General features: G+C 35.7%; 1 protein-coding gene across 1 annotated transcript; it reads left to right on the forward strand.

Moving 5' to 3' along the window:
• Nucleotides 1-394: 394 nt before the first annotated feature.
• Nucleotides 395-15,834, forward strand: LOC117340157 (protein mono-ADP-ribosyltransferase PARP3-like). Its single transcript, XM_033901919.1, has 12 exons — nt 395-519; nt 1,349-1,531; nt 2,299-2,424; nt 3,333-3,530; nt 4,128-4,248; nt 5,472-5,695; nt 7,045-7,101; nt 7,594-7,689; nt 12,175-12,267; nt 13,019-13,196; nt 13,653-13,796; nt 14,495-15,834. The coding sequence occupies exons 2-12, from the start codon at nt 1,349-1,351 to the stop codon at nt 14,662-14,664; spliced, it is 1,590 nt and encodes a 529-aa protein (XP_033757810.1). The 5' UTR covers nt 395-519; the 3' UTR covers nt 14,665-15,834.
• Nucleotides 15,835-16,720: the final 886 nt, after the last annotated feature.

Raw genomic sequence — 16,720 nt, forward strand, 5'->3', positions numbered from 1 at the left:
TACTGAAGTTTATTTAGTGATCGGAGATGTGCCGTTTACCGGTCCGTCTGCGGGTAAGCCTCTTTAATAAAAAGTTAAGCAACATCTACATGTAGGCCTACAGCATCGCATGCAATATTACACATTTTCTCTGTTTGATTAACCAGATTTTAAACTAAAAATCAATAGAAATTATTTAAAATCCTCATAATATTTCAAATCTTAATTATCAAATGGATCAGAGAGGCTCCCATGCAAGCCTTAACAGAACAGCTTGCTCTAAAAATAACGTAGTTTCATTTTCTGAACCTGATGTACCTAAACGTAGACAGTTTGCGTAACAGTATAGCACATGAGTCAACTACGTGAATCGTTAACGTTTAACAACAAGCCTCGACTCGCCGACGTCTGTTAGTATGGAGGCCACTGATTGGCCTGAATTATGTGGGTGTCAGCATTATTACAGCTTATATGGTTCATAGTACGCGTTAGGCCTGTGATATACAACTTCGTTGAATTGTCAAGCTCGGACTGACAAGGGTAAGTGTCGAAATTACAGATCGCATGCACGTGAGAGTGTTGGTTTTGTTGCCGAATGCATCGCATGCATGTTTATTTATCAATCGGTTTGTTGTTGACAAAACGTTATGTCTGTGTAACCAGGAAGTGACAGTCAGGTACGCATTTGTAAACACGACCCACACACTCACTGTCTAGCCCGAGTTTCCTCTGGCCCTGACACCAGACATGGTGACAAGGCCAGAGGAAACTCGGGCTTCACACTGTCAAACTCGAGTTGACATGTACAAGTATTAGCCGAATATCCTCTTGTGCTGACCACAAGGGCATGTCTAGTCCTACTCCGAGTAGTCTAGTCCTATACTTAAACAATGCATTGGCCCTGTTGTCCTGTCACCAGACTTGCACATTCTGCACCAGCATTGTAGGTGTCTGGTAGTTATATACATTTATATGTCAGAATTAATGTCCAAGCGGAGTCTGGTGTCGGAGCTGAGGAAACTCATGGATGCTTCGTGTAGGCCCAGACAGGGCTTTTTCTGAGGGCTTTTTGGGGCCGTTAATGGGCCCCATTCCCAACAGGATTTATTTCATTTTAAAGCCAAATTCCCAAAATTTGCAGTTTACTCCTGAAAAACTCTTTCCCAATTCACCAATTTTCTTCCCAAAATGAAACAAAAAGGCCCCATCCCATACCAGTGAGAAAAAGCCCTGCCAGAGCACACTAGTTTCTATATCAAAACGTTGAATTCTCCAAAACAATTCAGTGTCGGGGCCAGAGGCTGTCTCTAATATTGTAGACTTTGGTCAATAAAATGCTTGTCCTGATATAGTTTCTGGTTTTTAACAGATGCCACCTAAGAGAAAAGCGGCTCGGGCGGCTAAAGCCGGTGGTAAGAAGGCCAAGACTGCCGACGCTGCTGAGGCTGGACCGTCCACTGTTCAGGATGCTATCGCTAGTCTGAAGTCTGCCGACGCCGGGAAACCCAAGAAGTTTAAACCTGATAGTTACTTTCCCATCTCCGGGTGTAGTGTAGGTAGCCATACAGTGTTCACATACATTTCTTTCTGCACGGATAATTAACATGTTCAGTCAAATGAGTCTTCCACATACAGTACTAAGAGGGCCGTTTACAATTTTTATTGAATATTTCATTATAATCTACCCAGGTTCCATTCTTGGATAGCATAATGATAATAAGCTTCACAGCTGATGGGGACTGAAAATGTGTAAAACTATAATGAAATTGGTTCTTAGCATCGACTGCAGGAGGAATCCTGAAATTTGTCCCGAGTCGCTCTAGCCTCTAGTACTAGTATTAATTGCAATTATAGGTTATCCTTAATAATCCAAATGTTCACTTTCACCCTCTGCATACCTGATATATGTCATGGTGCATATGCACATATATAAAATCAAAGGTACACAACTAGCTTTTAGATTGCTACCAGGAAAAAAACCTGGCCGGTTGCTAAGCTAATGTATTTCTTTTGAAAATCATAGTGGAGTGACAATCATATTCTAAAGCCAGTCAATTAAATTAGGATCAAATTAAGTCTTTTTGATTGATCCACGTGGTGGCAAGTGACTGAGATGTCAATTTTGCCATGAGGTGATATATTTCAAGGTTGCAGAGAGCGAAAGTGAATGTAGAGCTTGGAGTATCCAGGATGATAAATTTGTATATAAGGGCTAATGATGTTTCAGTAGTTCATTTGAAAGAAAATCCTGTAATCTCGTGCAGTGTTTAAAGCTGTCCTTGGTTGAGCTATTGATATAAAATCTATTTATTCCTGCAGGTATATAGTGATTACGACTGTATGCTCAACCAGACGAATATCGGACACAACAACAACAAGTACTACGTGATTCAGGTTCTGCAGCAAGGATCAAACTATTATGCCTGGAACAGATGGGGCAGAGTGGTATGTTATCATGAAACACCACAGTCACTTTCAAGTAAAAATATTTTCTGAAGTCTTAAGGCAGTATGTACTTTATACATTTTAACAGTGTTTTGTGTTTTAGATAACTTTTTAGAAGTACATGTATGTGTATGTGTTTTACTATAGATATTTTACCTGAAATACTTTTATCACCTGAGACAAAGTCTCAAATGACCTATCACGATTACCTTTTGCCCATCGTCCATCCATAAACAACTCACATCTTTGATTTCTTCTCAATAACACAGAGGCCTAGCATCATGTTACTGGGCCAGTAGCATGCTAGTGAACAGGCTACCGAGTTTGTTGAAATGAATTACCTTGACCTATACTTTCAAGGTCAGAGGAGTCAAATAGAGAAGGAGTTTGTAATCTTATTGATAACTTATTTTCTAGACATGTTTTACCACCCATAAAGTATTCCCCACACATGCTGGTTTTCACCTATGAATAAAAAGAACTCCAAAACAAGAAAAAATCCCTCAAACAGGAGAAATATCCCCAGCAAGAAAAACCTTTGTTTATAGATCTTATCAATTGAACAAAGATAACACATCAAACTTAAAGATGTTGCTTATGGGATTTTTCTTTTTTTTTATCAACTTAATATTTTTATATAAGATAGAGCTTTGTTTTCTTTTATAAATACTTTGATGCTCTTTCCCTGACTCCTAACTGCTGGTATTCATTTGGAGGTTGGTGAAGTATGACCTCTGCACCAAGCCTTTCATTTCCAGATTATCCCCAATTTAACAACTTAGTATTCCGCTAATCTTAGGATAACCCCTGTACCTACATTTTAGTCAGTAAAACAGATGTACTTAGATTGATCCTTGTACTAACAACAAATTCAGTAAAACTGACTATGTGCATCCATTGATAAACAGGGAGAGCCTGGTTCTAACTCCATGAAGGGACCATTCACTGATGTGAAAAAAGCTACGTCCGACTTTGAGAAGAAGTTTTCAGACAAAACAAAGAACAAATGGGCAAATCGAGAGAATTTCAAGGCAGCCCCAGGAAAATATACTCTTATAGAGATGGCAGGAGAGGAAGAGGACGAAGTGGATGCAGCAGCCACTGCAGTGAGTGACGAAAAGTGAAAAAAAAAACTTAGCATTACATGTAAAAAGTTAACAGTTATCTCCCTTTAAGAATTATAGACTATTGACTGTTACGATATTTTGATATTGATCTATTATCATGATATACATGTTTATTACTTTTTTCACTGGATACATCCCTTGCATGGCTATTGAGTTAATATGAGTCACAATCTTTTAACTATTATTGAGTTGATATGAGTCACAATATTTTAACTGGTATTGAGTAAATATGAGCCATAATAGTTTAACTGGTATTGAGTAAATATGGGTCAAAATCATTTAACTGTTATTGAGTAATTTATATGAGTCACAATCTTTTAATTGTTTTTTGAATAAATATGAGTCTCAATCTTTTAACTATTAGAAAGTAATGAATTGTACACATATTTAAATTACCCTTCAAAGGCATGCTTTTGATTACTATTTCTAATGAGTTTCATTCCTTTTATGGTCATTGAAATAGTTAACCCCTGTGATGTCTATTGTCAGATATGTCACAATGTTTTTGCTCATGAGTTTGGTGGTCATACATTAGCATACCTCAGTGTTTAACGTTTTTACTGTTGAATGTTATAGTTGGCACCTGTGGTCAAGGGTCTGACTGCTCCCTGCACACTGGACAATGCTACCCAGATACTGATGAAACTCATTTTCGACCACGACATGTTTAAAGAAGCCATGGAGAAATTTGACATTGGTAAGTAAGTTTTAAGTATGCATATAGTCCACCTGTACCATGCATTGACTTTCTGAATTTTTCAAATTCTACCAGTGGAATTAACTTGAAACTGTCAAATTAGGCGTTACATGTATTACCATAAACCAGGTGAAAGGTCAAATTTGATTGTTTTCTAGGGTCAAAGGTTAGCTTGGCATGTAATTGGTTAAAGACTGTTGTAATCTTGTGCTGTTGTCGAAGCCACATGATGATTTGACAAATAGTTCCTAGAAAGAAGTGCCTCATATAAATGACCTTGACCTACCCTTAAAGTTATTTGGGTCAAATGTTATTAGCTTCATATTCTATTATCTGATTAACTATCGAGAATGATAACATTTATGTATGTTAAGTAAAAATCAATTTGCATTTATGTATATGAACATAGCTTTGATTATAATTTTTAAATAGCTTTATTAATCAGATTTCAACTTCTGAACACCAAAAATGGTTTTCCAAGTAAAAAAATTGAAAATATTGACCATATATTGAAGCCACTCTAGTCTGTTCACCTTTGTTCTAAGTAGTTAATCCGGCCATCTTTTTCCTCTGTAGATATTACAGCCACTTTTGTTATTATTAGATAATCCAGTCAGCTTTGTTCTCAGTAGATAATCTGGCAATCTTTGTTGTCGTTGCATTATCCAACTACTTTTATTCGAAGTAGATGATCCAGCAGTTGTTCTCAGTGGAATGTGGTGAGAAAAACTGGAATAGTTATTACAGGATTATAGGACAGCCAGATTAGTGGTGACAGGATAGTGGGACAACCAGATTAGTGGTGACAGGATAGTGGTAAAACCAGATTAGAGGGGACAGGATAGTGGGACAACCAAATTAGTGGTGACAGGATAGTGGGACAACCAGATTAGTGGTGACAGGATAGTGGGACAACCAGATTAGTGGTGACAGGATAGTGGGACAACCAGATTAGTGGTGACAGGATAGTGGGACAACCAGATTAGTGATGACTGGAGAGTGGGACAACCAGATTAGTGGTGACAGGATAGTGGGACAACCAGATTAGTGGTGACAGGATAGTGGGACAACCAGATTAGTGGTGATAGGATAGTGGTAAAACCTGATTAGTGGTGACAGGATAGTGGTAAAACCTGATTAGTGGTGACAGAATAGTTGATAGTTTACAACAGAACTGATTAGAAGATTTCTGTAAACTGACTTTGTTGTGATTTGCCTTTCAGACGTCAAGAAGATGCCCCTGGGGAAGTTAAGTAAGGGCCAGATAGCGAAGGGATTTGAGTGTCTGGATGAAATTGAGGCTGCCATCAAGGGGAATAAGCCTCGGAATACTTTGTCTAGTCTGTCCTCCAAGTTTTATACTGTTATTCCTCACAACTTCGGCCGTAAGATCCCTCCAACGATCGGTGACCTCGAGACCATTCGTCAAAAGATGGATATGCTCCTGGTATGTATTTTTACTGGTCACATGACCGGTGTTCATTTCAGATATATACAAAGACGTCTTGTAATGCTGTTTCACAGTATTATATAATAACATGTCTTTTTATATCAAACAAAAACCTATGGTCACATGATACCATACAGGATATTGATTGGTTGATTTTATTATGGTTTATGATTTGAAGCACCAATAGTGTTTATCATTATCGTTATTAGGAAATTGTATTATTTTAAAGGGACATCACAGTTAACCAATTTTTATTTTGTATTTTTTCATATTATTGGGTATATCTTTAAAAAATATAACCTTATGAACAATAACCATTCAAATTTGATGATATATGTACATAAAAAACATGAATTATTAATTATAAAAAGGTTATTACAATTTGTTGATCAATAGTCTGGATATGTAAATTTTGTGACATATACGATAAAACGCATGCGCACAACAAACTAAAACACCTGAAAACAAAAATGGCTTCCATCGTGACTCGACTGCGGTTGATAACGATAACAGCTTCCGCAATAAAGAGAATAATGGCCAAATGGGTAAAAGACAATCCTAGAATTACACTGGGGAAGCAGTACAATAGATTGGAACAGTTCAAACATGAAAACAATGATGCAGTAATACGGCCGCTGCTCGTATTCTGCTTGATTGCTGGATAGTAGGCCATAACAAACTAGGTAATATTAACACAAACTTGGTAATATTTATACAGTCTGTACCTACACATAAATATTTGTGCCAGAATATATACAGAACATGTTATTTAACATTTAAACCACTGTATAATATCGTTATCCAACTAACCCAGATAGAATATTTCGACTTGTAAACTATCATGTTTTTGTGCTTATAAATGAAAATGCCTCGATTTCAAAACAGTCACGTGATGATATAAAAATAATTTCCGTGCTAAATTTAGAGGGGGATTCCCAACTAAATCGAGTGGTAATGATTTAAAAATAATCCGTGCTAAATTTAGAGGGGGATTCCCAACTAAATCGAGTGGTCAAGCTGGACATAGGGATCGACTGTGAATATTGGGATAGCACAGAAACATAACTGGAAAGGTACAAAACACGTACATTCAATGAAAATAACAACGTTTTTTACCGTGATGTCCCTTTAAGCAATTAATGATATTGTGTTGTGCAATAAACTTGTCTTTTATTGCTGTCTTGAGATTCAGAATTATCTTGTCATCATATCAGAAAGGGAAATTAATATTTTAATATGAAAAAAAATCATGAAAATAAAAAATTGAAAGACTTGAGGTTTGTTTAGACAAGTTAACATGTAAATTTGTAGGATGACTGGCATAATTGTTTTGTATCCTTTTTCAGGTGTTGGGAGATATTGAGCTGGCACAAAGTCTGCAGAAGAACACACGATCAAGTCAGGTAGTTAACTCACCACATTTGTCCCTTCAGGGTCTATTTGTTTGTTGGGTTTATTGCCCAATGAACAGCAAGAGTCATTTTGAGCCTGGGCATCCTTGTAGTAGTTGGTGACTACCTCACTGAACAACATGCAGGAGACCCAACACATGCCTTCCATAGCAATAAGGTTTAAGTGTCTTGCCTAAGGACACAACCATGACAGCACAGACCGGCAAAGTCTATATTTTAAGTTTCTCTTAATAAGGAAGCTTGTTTTATATGACAAAGATGCCACTGGCAGAGTTTGTTTTCAGCAAAATATTCGAATTTCAAACTGAAGATGTTTTTCTATTGATCCTCTGTCTTTATGAGTACACCTTCATTATTTCTAGGACAAACTGGAACTTCAAAATTAACAGTGCGATTCATGGAAGTGACGACTGATACATTTAGTATGTGAACAAACACATTAACATTTAATTTACAGTTTATTGCTGGTTGTTGTGTTTTCAGAGTACTGCTGGAAAAGAGCCCCATCCGTTTGATGTCAATTACGGCCTACTCAAATGTAAACTGGATACTCTAGATTCCAAGTCCCAGGAATACAAGGTAATTACATGTACTTACATGCTTATTACGAAGAAATTAAGATCTCCAAATCGGCTCATCTGATTTTTTTAAAATCCAGTAATGAATTTTGGATATAACAAACCATTTCCTCTGGTTCTGTGGAATTTTTTATCAACATGTTTTACTGCATGGTCAACAAACCAAAATGTGGTATTTAAATAATATTAATAATAATCAGTTATACACAAATGTATAGAAGTCTCTTGAACAGAATATTTACAAAGCTAAATTTGTATCATTTTTAGCCCACCATCATCAGATGGTGGGCTGTTCAAATCGCCCTGCGTCCGTGGTCCGTCGTCCGTCCGTCCCTCCGTCCGTCCGTCCGTCCCTCCGTCCGTCCGTCAGTCCCTCCGTCCGTAAACAATTCTTGTTATCGCTATTTCTCAGAAAGTACTGAAGGGATCTTTCTCAAATTTCATATGTAGGTTCCCCTTGGTGCCTAGTTATGCATATTGCGTTTTGAGACCAATCGGAAAACAACATGGCCGACAGGCAGCCATCTTGGATTTTGACAATTGAAGTTTGTTATCGCTATTTCTGAGAAAGTACTGAAGGGATCTTTCTCAAATTTCATATGTAGGTTCCCCTTGGTGCCTTGTTATGCATATTGCGTTTTGAGACCAATCGGAAAACAACATGGCCGACAGGCAGCCATCTTGGATTTTGACAATTGAAGTATGTTATCGCTATTTCTGAGAAAGTGCTGAAGGGATCTTTCTCAAATTTCATATGTAGTTTCCCCTTGGTGCCTAGTTATGCATATTGCGTTTTGAGACCAATCGGAAAACAACATGGCCGACAGGCAGCCATCTTGGATTTTGACGATTGAAGTTTGTTATCGCTATTTCTGAGAATGTACTGAAGGGATCTTTCTCAAATTTCATATGAAGGTTCCCCTTGGTGCCTAGTTATGCATATTGCGTTTTGAGACCAATCGGATAACAACATGGCCGACAGGCAGCCATCTTGGATTTTGACGATTGAAGTTTGTTATCGCTATTTCTGAGAATGTACTGAAGGGATCTTTCTCAAATTTCATATGAAGGTTCCCCTTGGTGCCTAGTTATGCATATTGCGTTTTGAGACCAATCGGATAACAACATGGCCGACAGGCAGCCGTCTTGGATTTTGACAATTGAAGTTTGTTATCGCTATTTCTGAGAAAGTACTGAAGGGATCTTTCTCAAATTTCATATGAAGGTTCCCCTTGGTGCTAGTTATGCATATTGTAGTTTGAGACCAATCAGAAAACAACATGGCCGACAGGCAGCCATCTTGGATTTTGACAATTGAAGTTTGTTATCACTATTTCTGAGAAAGTGCTGAAGGGATCTTTCTCAAATTTCATATGTAGTTTCCCCTTGGTGCCTAGTTATGCATATTGCGTTTTGAGACCAATCGGAAAACAACATGGCCGACAGGCAGCCATCTTGGATTTTGACGATTGAAGTTTGTTATCGCTATTTCTGAGAATGTACTGAAGGGATCTTTCTCAAATTTCATATGTAAGTTTCCCTTGGTGCCTAGTTATGCATATTGCGTTTTGAGACCAATCTGAAAACAACATGGCCGACAGGCAGCCATCTTGGATTTTGACAATTGAAGTTTGTTATCACTATTTCTGAGAAAGTACTGAAGGGATCTTTCTCAAATTTCATATGTAAGTTTCCCTTGGTGCCTAGTTATGCATATTGCATTTTGAGACCAATCTGAAAATAACATGGCCGACAGTCAGCCATCTTGGATTTTGACAATTGAAGTTTGTTATCGCTATTTCTGAGAAAGTACTGAAGGGATCTTTCTCAAATTTCATATGGAGGTTCCCCTTGGTGCCTCTTTATGCTTATTGCATTTTGAGACCAATCTGAAAATAACATGGCCGACAGGCAGCCATCTTGGATTTTGACAATTGAAGTTTGTTATCGCTATTTCTGAGAAAGCACTGAAGAGATCTTTCTCAAATTTCATATGGAGGTTCCCCTTGGTGCCTCTTTATGCTTATTGCATTTTGAGATCAATTGGAAAACAATATGGCCGACAGACCGCCATCTTGGATTTTGACAATTGAAGTTTGTTATCTCTATTTCTCAAAGTACTGAATGGATCTTTCTCAAATTTCATAAGTAGGTTCCCCTTGGTCCCTTGTATTGCATTTTTGGACCAGTCTGTCCTGAAAACAACCTGGCAAACAAACAGCCATTATCGTTAAATCTCAAATTTCTTATATAGCTAAGATTCCCTTGTTTGAAAAGTACTGGTGGGATGTCTCAATTTGCACAGATTAGTAAAATGAAGGGAAAAGTAGAGAAAAGATCAATCTGACATGGAACTTACGAAGATCATTCAATGGTGGGCGCCAAGATCCCTCTGGGATCTCTTGTTTAATGCATGCAATTATTTTTCAATACCCACAATCCTTCTCTACCCGCGATCCTTCTTTAATACCCACGATCCTTCTTTGATACCACTATATATATCCTTCTTTAATACCCGCGGTCCTTCTTGATACCCACAACCCTTCTTTATAAGGAAGCTTGTTTTATATGACAAAGATGCCACTGGCAGAGTTTGTTTTCAGCAAAATATTCGAATTTCAAACTGAAGATGTTTTTCTATTGATCCTCTGTCTTTATGAGTACACCTTCATTATTTCTAGGACAAACTGGAACTTCAAAATTAACAGTGCGATTCATGGAAGTGATGACCGATACATTTAGTATGTGAACAAACACATTAACATTTAATTTACAGTTTATTGTTGGTTGTTGTGATTTCAGAGTACTGCTGGAAAAGAGCCCCATCCGTTTGATGTCAATTACGGCCTACTCAAATGTAAACTGGATACTCTAGATTCCAAGTCCCAGGAATACAAGGTAAATACATGTACATGTACTTACATGCTTATTACGAAGAAATTAAGATCTCCAAATCGGCTCATCTGATTTTTTTTAAATCCAGTAATGAATTTTGGATATAACAAACCATTTCCTCTGGTTCTGTGGAATTTTTTATCAACATGTTTTACTGCATGGTCAACAAACCAAAATGTGGTTGGTAATAATATGATAATAATAATCAGTTATACACAAATGTATAGAAGTCTCTTTAACAGAATATTTACAAAGCTAAATTTGTATCATTTTTTAATGCATGCAATTATTTTTCAATACCCACAATCCTTCTTCTACCCACAATCCTTCTTCAATACCAACGATCCTTCTTTAATACCCCTGATCCTTCTTTGATACCACTATATATATCCTTCTTTAATACCCGCGGTCCTTCTTTAATACCGGCAATCCTTCTTCAATACCGACAATCATTCTTTATTACCAGCGATCCTTTTTTAATACCCATGATCCTTCTTTATTACCAGCGATCCTTTTTTAATACCCATGATCCTTCTTTATTACCAGCGATCCTTTTTTAATACCCATGATCCTTCTTTGATACCCACGATCTTTCTTTGATACCCATGATCCTTCTTTACTATCAGCGATCCTTCTTTGTAATACTCGCAATCCTTCTTTATAATACCCATGATCCTTCTTTACTAACAGCGATCCTTCTTTGTAATACTCGCAATCCTTTCAACAAGGACAACCACAAAATATTAGCCCTGGGAAATTTTAATTCCTTTGAACCGTTCAACTACAACAACCTGTGAAATTTAACAGCCATGCAGTATAGGTTTTAACATGCCCTATCATAAAATATAGTCCAATTAATACTCATTTCTCTCATTATATATCTGTGTTATTATATCAATATATCTGTGTTATTATATAACAATAAATTTGTGTTATTATAACAATATATCTGTGTTATTATATAACAATATATCTGTGTTATTATATAACAATATATCTGTGTTATTATATAACAATATATCAGTGTTATTATATAACAATATATCTGTGTTAATATAACAATAATCTGTGTTAATATAACAATATATCTGTGTTATTTTTTAACAATATATCAGTGTTATTATATAACAATATATCTGTGTTATTATATAACAATATATCAGTGTTATTATATAACAATATATCTGTGTTATTATATAACAATATATCTGTGTTAATATAACAATATATCTGTGTTATATATAACAATATATCAGTGTTATTATATAACAATATATCTGTGTTATATATAACAATATATTTGTGTTATTATATAACAATATATCAGTGTTATTATATAACAATATATTTGTGTTATTATATAACAATATATTTGTGTTATTATATAACAATATATCAGTGTTATTATATAACAATATATTTGTGTTATTATATAAATATATCAGTGTTATTATATAACAATATATCTGTGATATATATAAAAATATATTTGTGTTATTATATAACAATATATCTGTGTTAATATAACAATATATCTGTGTTATTATATAACAATATATCTGTTATTATATAACAATATGTATTTGTACAGATCCTGGAGACGTATACCAACAATACACGAAATAGTTCTAACTGGAGACAGACTAAGATCAAATATATCTGGCGCATGGACCGTGACGGAGAGGTATGTTTACACAATTTACAATTCAGCCACATAATCAAACTATAGTATAAGAAATATTTGACTTTACACATAAACAATTGCTACTAATTTAATTTTTACAAAAACAAAAAATCTTAAGATAAGATTTATAACTTGTTTATAAAAAATTTCCAAAACAACATGAAGTATTACTGATGATTTAATGTATGAATTTATTGTACATTTAAATCAAGTGTTACTTGGTAAGTAAGTTGTGAGGTATACATGCACACAGGACTCTAGTTGACATCTCAAACTTAAAGTTTACAAAAGTTTTTATGAGAGACATGTAGAAAACATATGTACACAGTACCCTCATAGCTTACAGACCAAGTAAGAAGTTTTTATGAGAGACATGTTTCAAGCAATGAAATGTTGTGTATATATGTAATATTGACAAATTATATCACTTTGATAAACTGTCAACATCTCAAACTTAAAGTTTACGAAAAGTTTTATAAGAGGCATATTTAGACACGTGAGAAATTATCTTTTAATAAAAAAATTATCTTTGATAAAAAAATTGTTGTGAAAATTAGCATCATAAGAATGATGAGCCTTTATATTGAATATCAGAGTTAATTAGAGGCTTCATTTTCAGTCATAGGCATCATCATGGTCATATAGATGCTTAATCATGATTAATCAGAGGCTTCAAAATACTCATTATTTTGTGGTTTGGTCTTTTTGTTTGGGTGATTTTTACTTAATCACTTATAATATTTGTTTCCAGGGTGACCGGTTCAAGACCCATGATAAACTAACTAATCGTAAACTTCTGTGGCATGGAACCAACGTCGCTGTGGTGGCAGCTATATGTAAAGGTGGCCTTCGTATTATGCCACATAGTGGTGGGCGCGTAGGGAGTGGCATCTACTTTGCTTCAGAGAACAGCAAGTCTGCCGGTTATGGTAAGTTCATGCATGGTTAGATTTTCCGTATAGCCATCAAAAGCTATCGACAATTGGGGGAGTATAATTTTTTTGATATCTTTAAAACACACTTGCAAACTTTTTGTAAATCTCCTGAGGACAGAAAAGTGTGAGCGACATTATCAACCGGGCAACACACTTTCCACGCACTGCAAGTAAACACAATCTATTGGGAGGTACTTTGCTTTAGAAAAAAATTCCCATCTTGATGATATTGATATCCCTGCTCCCTTAGTTTAAAAAAAATGATTTTTTGCTATTAAAATTATGTATGTATAATTAAGGCTCCATACAGGTTTATCAAGACAGGTCTTCCCAAATCGGAAGATTACTCTTTATTACATCAATGCGATTCGGAGACAGGGCAAATTAGCTCTGGCTGGTATGCAGTATGATGTTTAAGATAGTTCAGTGCCTGACTTTGTATGTTTACAGTGCAGCCAGCAGGTAAAATAGGTATTATGTTTCTGGATGAAGTCGTTCTTGGAAAGGAACACCACATCAAGACAGATGATTGGACACTAAAATCAGCACCACCAGGGTATGACAGTATCATAGCCATGGGTCGCACAGAGCCAGGTAAGTCACTGAAATATGAGGCAGATCACAGAATAGGATAAGATGCATGTAGGTCACAGAATAGGAGACGATGCCTGTAGGTCACGGGGTCAGAAATGGTATAATGAGGTAGGTCACAGGGTCAGATGTGGTATTATGAGGTAGGTCACAGGGTCAGATGTGGTATTATGAGGTAGGTCACAGGGTCAGATGTGATATTATGAGGTAGATGATAATGTCAGATGAGGTAGGTCACATGGTAGAATAAGGTCATGTGGGGAAGGTCACAGGGTCAGATGAGGTAGGTCATGTGATACAATAAGGTCATGTGGGGAAGGTCACAGGGTCAAATTAGATTAATGTTTTTGGATAGGCCACAAGGCATTTCATTCCACTAGTTTCACAAATTCACAAATTCACAAATATTACAATGCAGAAAGTATATTATATTTTTAACTTACCAAGATTCTGTTCTTAAAAAAAGAAATTGGTGATAAAATTTGTAGTGCCCAGATTTTCTTTTAAAACAATTTGGTGATTTTTAGTGCCAAGAATTTCTTGGTGATAGCTCATAGTTCCAAAAAAAAACTAGTATTGTATTTTCTCTTGTAAGTGTGGAGACAGGTCCGTAATAATATTCAATACATCCTTTGGTAAAATCAATGACAAAAAGCATTAGGAACCTTGATTGGAGTTAAGAACAATTATTTGTGTTTCAGATCCTAAGAAAGACACAACACTGACTCTGGACGGAAAGAAAGTCGTTGTGCCCCAGGGGGCTCCCATCAACCAGTCGAAGTGGAATACATCTAACTTCTCTCAGAGCGAGTACCTTGTCTATAAGGAGAGCCAGAACCGGTTACGTTACCTGTTGATGGTAGAATTTTAGACTTAACCATTGATGTGACCACCATTGTGATTCAGAAATACATTACGTCTCCAACCATGACCTTGACTCATAAAACCAAGTATGGATGAATTTGGAGTTGTTTTTTTTTAGATTTTTTTTAGGTGGCAAGTCTGTGGCACAAAAACAAATTACTATGTGCTACACATATATTATCCTCTGTTTGTACACTTACTCGGAAATTTCATTGTAACAAAACTACCAGATAATTATCTGTGTTGAGTAATACGATTTGGAGGCCTAGAAAGTTCTACCACTGTGTTGTGCTTTGAGACACTTTAACCTTCAACAGTGGTATCTTTTGGTCACAGGCTCAAGGTCATATTTTTTACAAGATATAATTTTGTATTTGAAAACAAATATTCATGATGTTATTTTTGTACTCCGGCTTCACAGGGTTAAATTCACATTCATGACCATCATCTGTGTGAGTGAAATTCATATATGCATTACTATCCACATTTAATAACTTAAGGTCGTATTTAAAAAATATTCTCAATACACTTAAAAGGTCATATTTTCAAGATCATATTTGCAAGATAACCCTTGTGATATCAGCTTATATATCAATATATCACTTTTCCCTTGGGTCATGGATTCAAGGTCATATACAAAGTCACTTTCGATAGGGTCACATCTGACAGCATCATTGTACAGTGGGGTCAAGGTCATCTTGTAAGGTCGATTCTCATTAATGATTTATTGTAGAGAACTATTAACAATAGAAAAATGATTGTTGTGTCTTGTTACTGTGTTAACATAGTGAAAAATATGTTTTTGAAAGAGATTCCATTTTAGCAGCAAATTTAGCTTTGTAACAAGTTAATTTAGGGTTTTTCCTGCAAACATTTTAAAGTTGTGATAATCTATTACAGTTTGCCTATCTTTTATATTTATTAACTTTACATTTTTACATTTTAACTTTTAAATTTTCATTCTATTAATGTGGCAATTTTATGTTGGTAACATTACTCAGCCAGTGCTAAGAATATAACTCTTTTCTGTTAATCATTAGGCACTGGTAAACTATTCTATACATTAGATGTGCTGTATTCTATGTGTGACTTTCAATAGGAATTCTTATTTGTTCTGTGATAGTGACAATCACCGACTTCACTTCATTTTATTTAAATAAATTTTATATCAATAATCTGGCCTTGTTGTTTTATATGTTTTGAGATATGCTTGATTTACCTCCAACCTTCACTGTGTGGTTCAATACTATTCAAAACAAGAGGTCCAGAGGACATGTATCACTCACCTTGATATTGCAGTGATTATGAGGAAGAAGAAGTTTTTCAAAGAATTTGCTAGATATTTCTCCTATTTGGACGCCACTCCCAAGACCCGTGGGAGCCAGCTGAACGATCATTTATATAAAATTGGTTCGCCTTCATCCAAGGATGCTTCAGACAAAATAAAGATCAAAATCTTTCATTTTTATGGAAGAACAATTTAAAATAAACTGCAAGATTTGCCCTATTGGCCCCCTCCAGTCAGGTCCCTGGGGGTCACACTCTACAAAATTGGTTCCACTTCACCCAAGAATGCTTCAGACCAAACCCGATCTGATTGGCTGATTTCAGTTAGTTTCCCATTGTATTAATTGCTAGCCATATTTGTAACTGCACCAAGTTCTCTGTTACTTTCTGGTCATATATACCCTTCAGAATTTTAAATGTTTTTATCATATCTCCCCTCAATCGTCTGAATTTTAGTGTCTGCAATTGTAGGTACTTAAGTTGTTGTTCATACTCCATGGTGTTTTTTTTAAAGGTTACAAATACTTTTATTGCCCAGACATTTATACATAAAGACCACTGCCAGAGTTGGGACCCTGGGATCAGTGGCCGAACAAATATGTCCTCATGCAAGAGGGCTCTCATTCTACATACAATATTGTACCATTCATCAATTCGTTCATTCATCCATCCATTCATTCTTCATCCATTCATACTTCATCCATTCATTCTTCATCCATTCATTCATTTATTTTGAAATCATTTATTCATTCTGTAATTCACGTAATTCACGTAAT

This window comes from Pecten maximus, chromosome 13 (genome assembly GCF_902652985.1).
Source record: "Pecten maximus chromosome 13, xPecMax1.1, whole genome shotgun sequence".
Lineage (NCBI taxonomy): Eukaryota > Metazoa > Mollusca > Bivalvia > Pectinida > Pectinidae > Pecten > Pecten maximus.

Coding starts and splice junctions, on each gene's coding strand:
- LOC117340157 (XM_033901919.1), top strand. CDS start 1,349: ATGCCACCTAAGAGAAAAGCGGCTCGGGCGGCTAAAGCCGGTGGTAAG. Junction 3,531..4,127: donor TGGATGCAGCAGCCACTGCA/GTGAGTGACGAA, acceptor TGAATGTTATAG/TTGGCACCTGTGGTCAAGGG. Junction 12,268..13,018: donor GCATGGACCGTGACGGAGAG/GTATGTTTACAC, acceptor ATTTGTTTCCAG/GGTGACCGGTTCAAGACCCA.